At 49.3% G+C, this 13,751-nt stretch overlaps 1 protein-coding gene across 1 annotated transcript in view; it reads right to left on the reverse strand.

The window, feature by feature from the left end:
• Nucleotides 1-13,751, reverse strand: part of ANO2 (anoctamin 2) — a 334,924-nt gene that overhangs the window by 304,425 nt on the left and 16,748 nt on the right. The window contains exons 2-3 of the mRNA XM_084764895.1: nucleotides 11,653-11,825; nucleotides 9,927-10,253 (exon numbers count right to left, since the gene is read on the reverse strand). Of these exons, the coding sequence (XP_084621021.1) occupies nucleotides 9,927-10,253; nucleotides 11,653-11,825 (500 nt within the window). The remainder of the gene's footprint in view (nucleotides 1-9,926; nucleotides 10,254-11,652; nucleotides 11,826-13,751) is intronic.

The raw sequence follows: 13,751 nt of genomic DNA on the forward strand, positions 1-13,751 counted from the left end.
AGTCGGGGCAGGAGCTCAAGACAGGCACCTGGAGGCTACAGGCCATAGAGGGACACTGCTCGCTGGCTTGGTCCCCTTGGCTTGCTCACCTGCCTTTCTCATACAACCCAGGACCACCAGTCCAGAGATGGCACCGCCCACCAGTAAAGGCTAGGCTCACAACCAATGATCTAAGAAAATGCCCGCACAGACTTGCCTCCTGACCAATCTTCTAGAAGCAACTACTCAGTTGAGGGTTGGTCTTACTAGATAACCCTGGCTTGTGCAGAGCTGACACAATACTAACCATTACAGGTCCTGCCAGCTACTCCTGCCTTTACTCCCACCGTAACCATTGTGTCCCCCTCCAACTCATCACTTACAGACCAAAAAAGCCTGGGAATACATGGGGTACACCATGGCTTTCGTTGGTGACAGGCCCACAAACAAAAGCATTGCTTCCTTTGTAGAGAGACCCACCACTCCACACACCCACACAAGAACCAGCCTTCCAAACACAGTGCGTGGATGGATGTTGTAGATTTGGAAATGGTAGGACAGGAAGGAGGCATTGGCTAAACCACTTTCTCCAGTACTTTTTTGGAAACCCCTTTGCAAAACTTTTTAAACTCCTGGATGTTTAAATCCAACATTCGGACTAGGAGTAGCTTTGTAGATAATCCATATTGCGTGCAACAACAAAAAATCCCAGCCCAGATCAAGTTGTGAAATGAAATACAGACGGCCGACTCTGTGATTTTTCTGTGCACATTCTTTCAGTTTTCTGCCCGCCTCTTCTGGAGGAAGAGTGACAGCCCCCAAAAGTTTGACAGAAGATACACAAGACCAAATTGAAACTGAGAAAGTCACTGTGTTCATGCAATTGCTCAGTGACCTGGGAAAGCATTCAGTCTAGAACCTTTTCTGTGGTATTAGGCCCCAGATGGTGGGCTGGGCCAAGCTAGGCAAGCCCTCTCCACTACCCTACATCCCCAGCCCATCAATTATTATTTCAGTGTGGACTACTGCAACACGCAACCTAAGCTATGAAAAACCAGCACTTTCAGAATTATGATTTGGGAAGCCATGCTTAATGCCTAACCTTCTCCTGCCCCATATGAAGTGTCAGCTCCAGGAAGCAGCAGGTAGGAGAGAGAAGGGACCCAGGAGCCATTGTACCAGGCTTCTGCTCTTTCCCTTCCTGGCCTCAGTCAGATGACATCACTGCCCATCTGCCTCCAAAGCACAGTGGCTGCACTAGAGACTGATTCACAAGTCCCCAAACCGTACCCCCAAGACAAGAGTACCTGGGACATTTTTTTATTTTTGGTTGTGAGCCTAGCCTTTTATGGCTGAGCCATCTCTCTACCACTCCACCCCACCCCACCCTCCCGCCAGGACATTTCTAACCCTTCCAGTCCTCTGACAGAAGCAGCAAGTGTCGCCACCTGGCCTCCCTTCACACGGGGCAAGACTTTTGATAGGTATATAGGTTTGGGGGATGGTATTTTAGAGTTTGCCAACCTTTCTGAGACATGGGAACCCAAGACATACTAGCAAAATACATGGATCCCCTTCCTTGTAATGTTTTGAAATGGCCAAAAGGACAGTAGCACCAAAGGTTTTCAAGTATAAATGGGGGCTGGGGATATGGTCAGTAAAATATTTGCTAAATGAGCAAGATGGCCTGAGTTTAGATCCTCAACACCTATGAAAAAGCAGGCTGTGGCAGTTCCTACCCAGAATCCTAACATAGCAGGGGCAGAGGCAGGAGGATCCTTAGAGCTCACTGGCTAACCAGCCTAGCCAACTTGATGAGCCCCAGGTTCTAGTGAGAGGCACTGACCCAAAAGACAAAGGACTGACACCCAAAGCAGGCTTCCACAAGCACACGTATGCACACATACATATGTGCTTGCAAACCTGCACACACAGGAACATGAGTGCCCACACACATATTTTTTAAAGTGTGAGCAAACTTGTGAAATTAATAACGTACTTACTTTTACATTCACACACCTGCCAACACATCAAAAATATGTCACAATTCAAAACATTTACATAGAGATGAATGCAAATGTTTCTGAAGATTTCTACTATGACCGAAATGTGACACAATGGTCATTCCTACTAGTGACAAGATCAGAGAGACACATAAATAACATAGGGGTTTGTCTGTAACTTTACTTGTAGTGAGTGCGCTCTCTCTCTCTCTCTCTCTCTCTCTCTCTCTCTCTCTCTCTCTCTCTCTCTCTCTCTCTCTCTCTCTCTCACACACACACACACACACACACACACACACACACACACACACACTCTTTGGGTTTTGGAGACAGGGTTTCTCTTTGTAGCCCTGGCTGTCCTGGACCTGCTTTGTAGACCAGGCTGGCCTCAAACTCAACAGCGATCCTCCTGCCTCAGCCTCCCGAGCGCTGGGATTAAAGGCGTGCACCACCACCACCCGGAAAGTGCTAACTCTCAGGTCAGTGGTGTGGTTGGTTTCCTGCCACCTGCGATTCTGGATTCTAACCCCAAATTCCACTCACAAAATCCACAAAACAGGAAAACTCCTACTGCTGCCTGGTGGCCCCAGAAATCATCAGGTATAGCAGACCAGGGGTGGCAGGAAGGCTCTCTCTATACAGAAAGGGCAGTAAGACTGAGACGGACACCCCCCAAACCATTCACCCTCTGTCAGTGGAGATTGGCTCATCCTGCTGTGAACAACACCCACTTCAGCTAAGCTCTCTTTGCTGGTTAATCTTAGCTGTTGTTAACTGCATTTAGAGTCACCTAGGAGATCGGTGAGGAGCGTCTGTGGGTGTCTATGATGGGATTCCCAGGGGAGGTTAACTGAGTGGTGAGACACACCCTGACTGTGAGCCACACCATCACTCCAGCCTGGGGGCCCAGATGTAACAAAGGGAAGAAGAAAGAGAAAGCCAGCCATGCTCGTTTCTCTGCTTCTTATCTGCCATGCAAGAATATTCTCCGATGCATGATCGCACCACCAAGATGTTCTTCCCAAGTTCATGAGGCCAAGTAAACACGGAGAGGACCCTCTGAGATCAGGAACCAAGTTAGTCTTCCCTCCTGTAAGTTGTTTATTAGGCCTTCTGTCCAAGTGGCAATAAAAGTAACTGCAGTCTGAGCACGCGCAGCCCACACCAGCATCTTGGCATACTGCAGGTGAACCCTTCCTGAGGAGTTTGATAAGCATGGGTACACAACCCAATTCCAACCGCCTGAACCCCATCATCTGGCACAGGGAAGGTGGCTTAGCTAGGAAGCTTTAAAGCAGGCTTAAGAATTTCCATGTTAAAAAAAGAGAGAGAGAGAGAATTTCCACATGGCTCTCCTGAGACTCTCTCCACATTCCTTAAGCTGAGCTATGGTGTGATTCTCTCATTGAGTCTGTCTTACCTTGAAAGCAGGAACTGAATCTCATTAGCCTCTATGTCACCCAGCCCAGGACCCAGGAACCCTCATCTAGAGGACATTTGTGAAAACTGAGTGTCCAGTCAGAGCAGAAGTCTGTTTCGTGGAACCACATATCCAATCAGGCATCTCCCAGTCACCCAAGTCCCTTCCAAAGGAACAGAGTTGCAACCCGTTAGTCCTTAAAAAGGAGGGCGGGGAGGTAGGGAGAGTCAAGAACCTACAGGCATCCCAACTCTCTTGCCATCACTCCTATCTCCAAATGGACCCTATTGAGAGGTCATGACGTCACACACCCATCTGTTCCTTTCCTACCCCTTTGATGGCCTGCAGTCACTCAGGCGCCACTGTCATATGCCCAGGCCCACAGTCAGGAGATAGGTAACTGTCCTGTGCCTCAAACAGGACTCTCCTCTGCTGCTGTTAATTTAAAGGTACAGCCTAAAGTGTGTTTCCATTCGTTAAACTTCTTTTTGCAGAGAAAGGTGGTTCCTTGTTCTCACCTGAGACAAGAGCTCAGCCCCTTGAAGGAAGCTAGGCTTTTTGGGGGCCTCCCAGTCAGCGCATTGCCCACCACATTGCCTGGCACTACCAGAAACAGTCCACAGAGCTGCTGGACAACGAGCTACGCTGGCTGTCAGAGCTCCATACATCACTCCAGTTTCCTGCGGTCATTTCACAGGCTCTCTTGTGCTGAAGAGAGAGTTGGGCCACACCGTTGGTCTCTTCCCTGCTAATCATTCCTTCTGTGGCATTGCTGGGTGTTTTGAGATTTGGGAGACACGCTGTAGAACATTATGATAGGCAGATTTGGGCCCAGGGGTCCCGCTCAAACTAAGGCACCAGCCAAGGACAATACAGGCGGTAAACCTTAAGCCCCTACCCAGATCTAGCCAATGGACAGAACACTCCCCACAGTAGAGTGGAGAGTGGGATATGACTTTCTCACATACTCTGGTGCCTCACCTTTGACCATGTCCCCTGGAGGGGGAGAACTGGTGGCACTCAGAGGAAGGACAGCAAGTTACCAAGAAGAGACTTGATACCCTATGATCATATAGAGGGGGAGGTAATCCCCCTCAGGAACAGTCATAGGGGAGGGGAATAAGGGGAAATTGGGAGGGAGGGAAGAATGGGAGGATACAAGGGATGGGATAACCATTGAGATGTAACAAGAATAAATTAATAAAGGAGGGAAAAAAAAAAAGAAAGAAGTCCCCCTTTCCACTTGTCACTTGAGAGTTAAGGGCCACTGGAGGCTGCTTATGCTCATCCCTCCTGCTGTGGAGATTAAAAAAAAAAAACAGCTGGAGAAAGATCTTGGTGGACTCAGTCTTTGGACTCTATGTCGCTTCTCAACTCGTGACATTTCTGAGGCCTCCATCTAGTTCCTGGGTCCTGGGCTGGGTGACACGGAAGCTAATGAGATTCAGTTTCTGCTTTCAAGGTAAGACAGACTCAATGAGAGAATCGCACCATAGCTCAGCTTAAGGAATGTGGAGAGAGTCTCAGGAGAGCCACGTGGAAATTCTCTCTCTCTTTTTTTTTTAACATGGAAATTCTTAAGCCTGCTTTAAAGCTTCCTAGCTAAGCCACCTTCCCTGTGCCAGATGATGGTAGAACACACTCAATAGTGTCAATATCAACTATCAGTTCTCTGGTGCCCTAACCCCAGCAAAGCTAACCCTCTTTAATCCAGGGGCACCTGGCCTCTGTATGGAGCCCAGTTCCTCCTCTTCTGTTTCAAAGATTTACCTGCACAGGCCCCGAATGATGCAATGAGGTCTTGCCTCAAAGCGTTGGAACACTCTCCCAGCCTCTGCCTACACTGCACATCACACATGGCTCTGGAAGTCCCCTCCCCAAATGTCCCTGATGACACCATGCAGCTCGGTCTCCATTTTTTTGTCCTGCTGGCTCTTGAATCCAATGCAGAAGGTTTGGAAGGCAACGGTAGACAGGTGGGGTGTCCTAGCACTTCCACAGAGGCCTCACCCTACTTACTCCACAGCCCCACGGGAACTAGAGGATTGTTAGTTCTGGCTGAGCACACTTCTAGACTGCTGCAATTTGGTCTCCCACTTTGAAGACCCGTCCATATCTGAAGAAGGGGCCCTTGGTTATATGAATTGGTAACAAGGATACGAGCACCTCTGTGAGCCACAAGCATCCCTGGGGATGGCTCTAACTTAAATTATCATCAGCTGGCCAAGCAGAAGAGAACACACAGGCCAATTCTGGAACCTCTGATAGCATTCTCAATTGCCTTCAAAGGATGCACATGGATAGTCAATACAATAAAAGTCACACTCAAAACAAAACAGAGGGGGAGAAGGGGAAAGACGAGGAGGAGGAAAAGGAGGAGGAGGAGGAGAAGGAGGAAGAGGAGGAGGAGGAGGAGGAGGAGGAGAACCATCCAAGAAAAGGGCCAGAAGTGAATTCTGCCATATTCAGAACCTGGTGGCACAAGGTTCTTTTCTAAGTAAATAAATTTAATGGGTCTGATATTAACTCGTTTCTTTTCGCTGCCCTTAAAGTCCAAGCGAAGTCTTTTAAGACAACCCAACCCATAAGAGAGAAAGAACAATTGAGCAGGTGGGAATGCTGAACCTGCTCTGTAAACAGCTACCGGCTGCTCTCCAGCAAGGCCCCTCCCTGCAAAGCACCCATTACAGACCCCTGCTCAAGGCTGAGGCTGAGCACTTGGTATGGAGCTGTCCCAAAGCCCACAGGCTCCATGACAACTTTCCTACCAATATTTAGCACCAAGATGTGGAGAGAGGGAGGAAGCAAGGCCATGAAGACTACGAAACGCTGACCCTGAGGGAGTTGACAGCTCACCCTTGGTCTTGTTGGGGTAGCCCAAAGGACCCTTTATAAATAGTGGGTGAGATATATATATATATAAACACCAAGGGCCCAAAGACTCCAGCACTGAAAAGAAAAATGTGTGATTTTAAAATGCACACGGTCCCTAAAAATTGCCACCATCAGAAAGAACCTAAAGAGGTGACATGATGAAATACAATGCTATAGCCCAGGAGGGGAGTCTAGAATAAAGGACAGCAGTTAGAAACAAATCTGAATAGAACATGGATTTTAGTGAACAATAATGTGTCAGTGTTGGTTCATTAATTGTAACAAGAGTTCCCCATTAATAAGATGGTAATAACAGAGGAAGCCAGGCACAGGGTGGGACCATAAGAGCTCTGTTAACTGCTTCCAATTTTCCTCTAACTATGAAACGGTTCTAAATAATAGTCTATTTTAAAAATGGAAAAAACAAAACAAAACAAAATTGCATACAGCATTTCCCAGAACCATGATGTACCAGAACGACTGCCTATGGAGAGAGTAGGCGGTGAAGGCCCGGGGGAGTGTTTGCGAATGTTGGTAATGATAACGGTATGCCATGGGTGCTTTTCCTATGTGCAACCCCAATACAACTCAGGAGTACCTGTCAGAGAGAAGGACTCTTACAAGAGAGTCGGCCATGATAGTGCCACGGGTAGGATGGCAGAAAGAGTTCAGGGAGGCTGAGCCCCGAGAAAGGAGAAGAATTAATTGGGCCTTACAAGCCAGGAGGGGGCTGTGAGGGAGAGATTTTGGTCGCTGTATAGGTAAAGACAACTTTATAGGGCAAGATCCCCATTCTCATCTCTCATCAGTCACTCTCAGCTGTCTCTGGACCCTCTCGCTTCTCAGCCTAGGTGATGAGCACTGGGTCAAGGGCGCCAAGGATGGGCAGATGCACTGATGGCCATGATAAGTGGCCAGGCGAGCTACAGTTGGACTTCAGATCAATATCAAATACATTGTCCCTGATACTATATGCTATCCCTATATACCATATCTGAGCTTTATTAAAAATAAAACCTACCAAGTTGCTCATTGTTCATCTGAAATTCTATTTTAATAAAGCGCCTATATTTTATTTGTTATACATAGAAGCTCTGAATAGTAACAGCAGTGGCGGCGTGCAGCTCGGGTTACTTGTTTGTTTGTCTTGTTCCATCTCTTTCTCAACCCTGGGAAGGGTTGCTGCTTACATTCAAGGACACTCTGACTTTAAGGTTCTGAGTTAGCCCAGAACTCATGAGAGGCAAACATACCCACTCAGCCTTCTGGGTGCCCCTCCTTAGCACGGCTGTACTGTTTCCCAACCAAGCCCTGCACTTCCTGACAGCCAGAGGCTACTGTGTGGACCGCAAGAGCCCAGAGCTCCTAGTATGGCCAAGATCTTGGAGACATCTGCTCAGCTGACTCCTAGTGGGAGGACCAAATGAGCTTTGGTTTCAAAGAGCAAAACTCAGTAGCCCACAGTAAAGGGGCCCAAAGGAGGTCAGCAGGTTACAGTTGCCCCTGACAGTGCGGAGGTGGCCTAGAAGAAGGACTCCTGACAAAAGGGTCTGGATGAGCCCTGTAAGTATCCCAAGGTGCATGCACCCCACCTGAGGACAGAGAAGGGATGGACGGCCTCTGAGAACCACTCCCAGGATGAAGGTGACATTAATGTTAATCTTACACATTAGATTTTACATGAGAATACCTTCTCAACTTTCGGCATGTCACGTTTTAAAATAGCTTAGCCCTAAATGCGATGTCGTCATCAAACCCTCAAGGCCCAGGGATGTATTTGGAAGCGGCAAAGGAAAGCTTCTAAGACGTGATGGATGACTCCAAGGAAACCGTGTCTTCCAGACATGAGAGGGCTGACACGCATATGAACTCACAGAGCCTGGCAGCATGCACAGAACCAGCACAGGTCCAAGCCAGATGGTGCCCCAGCACTGAGAGAGGAAAGTGGTCCCAGGGTCCCTCACCAAGAAGCTATTTGCAACTGCTACCTGCTGCTAAAGGAGAACTCAGTCTTCTCTACTGGAGTGTCACTAGGTACAGCAACCAAAGTCCACCTACTCCTCATGCCCAGGAGTAGGCGGCCAGCACACACACACACACACACACACACACACACACACACACACACACACACACACACACACAAAATTCTATGGCTTTTTTTTTTGAGGGGGGTTGTTTCATTTTGGTTCGTTATGGCATTTTTTCAAAATCTTACTGGCCTTCATTTGTTTTGATTTTTATTTGATTGTTGCGGACAGTTGTTTTTTGAGGGGGCACCATGTAAAGTTGGGTGAGTAAGGAGGTGAAAAGAACACGGGAGGAGTTAGGGGAGTGGGAAAAACATGATCAAAACTACTGTATGAAAATAAAAGAGTTAAGAAATCTTAATAAGCACTTATTGAGCACCTCGTGTGCACCACGTATTGCACTAGCTGTTTTTATTTCCCCATGTAACCGTTGGGAAACATCACAGCAAAGAGCTTGTTGCTTTTCAAATAAGGATCCTGAGTTTCCTCCAGGAGGCCAATCGTTTGCACAATGGACACCTTTAGACATCTCCTGTGGGGCAGAGTCTATCCCAGGTTCTGGGAAGGCAGCAGGAAATGAAAGAAAGCCTCTACCTTCATGGGTCATGTCGGGCACAGGTAAGAGACAAACTTACCACATTGCTGTAGGCAGCAGTGCTAAGCTACATGGGAGCAGGGGCCAGGGACCGAGGTGAAAGGCATGGTGGGATTTTAGTGGGGACAGCCATGGAAGGAGATAAGAACAGAGCCCTAAAGTGAGGGCAAGAGCATGCAGGGGTCTGAGCAAGAGTTCCTGGAAGAGAGGACTCCATCAAAGTCAACACTCTGAGGCCAGGGTGACTAACTCACAACTAATGTTAGGCTCCTGGCTGGCCTGGAACAGCATTTTGGAGGAGGAGCAAAGATGAGAGACAGACAGATTTGGAAGAAGTAGTAAAGCCAGGATATTTTTGAAAAGATCAAAGTGCTATGGATAGGCAAGTGCGTGGGTGGGTGGTGGATGGGTGGGGTGGGGTGGGTGCACGGGTGGGTAGATGGGTGGGTGGGTAAGTGGATAGATTTCTATAGACTGTCTAAGTCTACTTAGCAGGGGTGACATATAGATGTGTATACACATACATACACAAACACACTCATACACACCGTACAGAGTTATAAAATAATATTCAGTGCTACCCCATTCAGTTCCCTACAGTGTCTCATTTCAAATCCCTCAGGGTGCTCTGAGTAAGCCCAGTCCTTCCTGAAGGGGATCCCTATCCCCCCCACAAAAGAATTTAGATTCAACAGGAAAACCATGTCTTTGTGCAAGGATGCCACTCTGGAGAAAGCCACAGACCTTCAGGGAGCCATGGCTTGCCTTCAGTCGCTAACCAGACTGTTAGGTGCTCTGTGTGTGTGCATGATCAGGAGTGGGTTCGGCAAACCACAACCATCCCACAGCAGCATGGAACCACCTGGCCAAAGTTATCACATTACTAAGTCTCTCCTGCAGAGACTTGGGCCAAAGCATCTGCTTTACACAAAAGAAAGGAAAATAAGCTATCTGCCAGAACAAAGCCAAAGCTTCTATCAAGTACCACCAGGGCCCCTCCCACCCTGGGACCTGGCCAGCCTCACCTCCAAGTCCTTCTCCAGCTCCAGCCCAGCCGCCATCAGGTTGTGTTCAAATTCATCTCGCTGCTCCCTCCTTTCCTCTTCCAGAGCATCCAGTGGCCCAAGTTCAATATCGCCAGGGCCCCCGCCATGGCGCTCCTTGCCCGTCTCCCCATTGGAGACAACAGCCAGCGAGTGTCCAGGGGAGCCTTGACCCAGGTGTGCTCCTCGTTTCCGGTAGTGGTATGCAAGCACATAATCGACTTTCCTCTGGTTGTCATGGAAGTGCATGCGGCTCAGACGAGCTTCTGAGGATGCGGGTTCATTGGCATCCAGGTAGTTATTGATGACCTGGCCAGAGAAAGTAACACAGGTGAGGACAGAGGAGTAAGGTGGGTAAGAGACAGAAAAGGGTGTCCTGGGGTTCTGGGACACACTAGGAAGCAAGTCTTTCAGATCCAGAGGCCCCACCTATCCAATGAAAAGATCAGCAGCCTAAGCCCACCTGTCACATGTTGCCCTTCACCCACGTGTGCTGTCTGGCTATCAATATCTACACACACACACACACATACACACACACACATGCACACACACACACACACACAGCTCTGCTATCCAATGTGCATGCAGAAAGAGAGAGAGAGACAAAGAGAAAGAGATACACAGAGAGACAGAGAGAGACAGAGAGAGACAGGGAGAGAGAGAGAGAGACAGACAGACAGACAGACAGACAGACAGACAGACAGACAGACAGACAGACAGACTCTGGATGCACAGTAGCACACACCATTGCTGGTCTGCCCCAAACCCTGAAGCCCCCACCCACTCCTGCTCATCAATACTCTCACTGCACCTGCAAACAGTCCCCTCCGCTCATGCCCCCCTGATTCAGCGCTTCTGGACACATGTGAAGGCATCCGTGTGCACGGGTACACAAAGACACAAGCCTCCACATGCACCATGGCACTCCCACACATGTGCCGTTCCTTGCAGAGCTGCACGTGAGCCTGCAAACGCCCTCCATAATCACGCACAGAATACTTACTGGCAGGTGTTCTGGATCCATCACAACAAAAGCCAATTTCTAGACTCCTCTCCCACCCACGGGAAGTCACTGGACACTTGGCCCCTCACAAATCCATATTCTTCTCCTCCTCCTCCTCCTCCTCCTCCTCCTCCTCCTCCTCCTCCTCTTCCTCCTCTCCAGCCACTAGCAAGGTCCTCGCCAGTGACAGAAGCAGGGAAACTGATTGCTTCCTTCTCTCTCTCTTCCACTCTGGACTGGAGAGGTAGGGAGAAGAGGGAGGAAAGGGAGCAAGGCGGAGCAGGGCAGGGACCTGCCTCCCTCCCTCTGGGTGTTTCCTTGTTTATTACTGGTTTGATACCCAGCTGCCTCAGCAGCCACCTGAGAGGTCACCGGGGCAACCAGATGAAATGCTGGGCACAGGAGAGAGGCTCACCGCCACCACAGCTGAGGAGACAGGTTTCTCAGACCTGTGGGAACTGAGCCTGGGAGTCTGCCGCCCAACAGGTAGGCACCACCTGCCTCTTACCTTCTCACATTTCTAGACCCTTCACTGAAGAGACTGGCCAGGGTCTCTGGAAAATGTGCCGGGCTTGGAGAAAGGGAAGATAAAAAAAAAAGTATCCTACCAAAAACTCAGGACTTTTCACATAAGCACACACAAGCCGCAAACTACAGGATGGCCAAGTGGGAGGCTCCCCTGGGATGTCCATCCGTACTCACAGAACTGTCACGGGAACACTCTCTCCTGGAGACCTGGCTAGAACTGTCCCTCTGACCTGGGGCCCGGGGACCTGGCACTTTGAGGTACTGCTGCTCGTGTTTGGGGCCCTGGCTTCCTCTGGCCAATGTCCGAGAACTCAGCCGACGCGGAGATCCAGGGAGCAGAGGGATGTCTGTGAGAAAGAAGACAAGAGAGGCAATGCAAGTTCGGGTGATAGGAATCTCGAGACAGAGTCTAGGGCAGTGAAGAAACGGCCCCGTGGCTCCACAGAAATGACCTGCAGGTTTGTTTGTTTCGTTACAACCTTACTCAACCACATTCGTTTTGGCCAATGGGGGGGGGGGCGGGCAGGGGCAGTGAAAGTAAGTGGTATCTCCCCTACCAAACACACACACACACACACACACACACACACCACACACAGCTGTACTGTGATGCACACATGCATGTACTCAACATGTCATGGAGGGGCCCAAAGCCAGGACATGGTGCCTGTTTGACAAAGCCTCTCCACCAACGAGCCACTGTTGTTCTGTCCTGACTTTATCTTTAGGGCCATGAGAGCTGGCCAGGGAGTCTGCAGTCTGGGACAAGAAGAGAGGGCTGGCAGCATCAGATGGCCAGGGTGGGTGGGGCATTTCCCAGAGAGATAGGATTTTAGGGTCTCTCCCAGGACATCAAGGCCGGTAGGCACCCAGGACAGCCCTACACCTGCAAGAAGGAAGCAAGGACAGATCAACAGTGGACCCACTGAGGGCAGCAGTCCCATCTGAGCAGGGGGCATCTCCCAGGGCACTTGATAGGTTCTCATATGCCCCTATTCAGGTTAACTTCCTTTCTGTCCCTCTCCAGGCAGAGACCCTGAGTCACCGACGTCTCACAGCCAGTCAGACATACTCGGCGCTCTAGTCTCAGCTCTGGGAAACTTCAGCCAGCGTGCCTGTACTCAAACCTCAGCTCCATCATTTCTTACCACTGGGGCCACTCTAGGCTTCTTTCTTCAGCTATGAAATGAGGAGAGTCTCAAAGTTGAAGGACAGACATGGAAAAGGGAACAGAAGATTGCGTGCAAAACACCCCAAATAGTGACCAGCCACTGAGCTCACAATAAAAGGTGATGATTATAACTATTGTTCCTGTTTTCATTTTAAGCACCACGTGAGCAGAAACAACACCCTGTACATTCAGACTGGTCCTGCCCAGTGGATGAATAAATGAATGGCAGGTCTGCCAGATTTCTTGAATCGCATTCAAGACTGAGGTTATAATCTAGGGGTAACAGCATATTCCCCCAGTTGGTAACAAAGAAAACTTTAATCACCACTAGATCAGTTGCCAATCCTTAGGCATCCAGCTACCTTTTGGATTGTTCTGAGGTGTCAGAAGCATTGCCTCTGCAATGTTGCTGCGTGCAGGGGAACTGGACTGTGTCCAGCAGGGTTGCTGTGGTTTGCATGTGAACAGTACTCCTTGGGCTTAGATGTTTAAATGCTTGGTCTGGGGCTAGTGGTCCTATTTAGGAAGGTCTTGGGGGATCTTTTGGAGGGGGCGCCTTGCTAGAGGGAGGGAGTCACTAAAGCAAGCCCTGAGGTTTGGTAGCCCAGCGTCACTTCCTGTTCGTGCCCGGCTTCCTGCCTATGGAGGCAGTGTGACCAGCAAGCCTGCCATTCCTGCTACCATGCCTGACCCAAGGCAGCCCTTCAAACCATAAACCAGAATGAACCTTTCCTTCCTTAAAATGCTTCTCCTCTGGCACTTTGTCACAGCAACGAGAAAAGTAATTAATACAAGGCAAACATGCATGATACATCCTTGTGTATGTAGGCTCTAGTCTCAACTGTGGGAGACAAACACTGAATAAGTCAGAACTCAGACATGGAAATGGGTCTCAAAGGGTGAGTAACTTCTGAAAGTCAGGGGAAGCCATGAAGATCCTCCTCAGAGACAGAACATGCATCCTGGTTGTACCACAGTGGTCTCCCAGCTCAGAACACTAAGGAGTAGGTGCCGTCCTGACCCATTTTCCTTCCTTTATGCCTTTCTGCACACCTGTGCCTTAGCTGGGCCAGGGCAGAACTTGGACCAGAAAGATTGTATC

This window comes from Acomys minous (genome assembly GCF_964271855.1).
Source record: "Acomys minous genome assembly, chromosome: 17".
In the NCBI taxonomy this organism is placed as follows: domain Eukaryota; kingdom Metazoa; phylum Chordata; class Mammalia; order Rodentia; family Muridae; genus Acomys; species Acomys minous.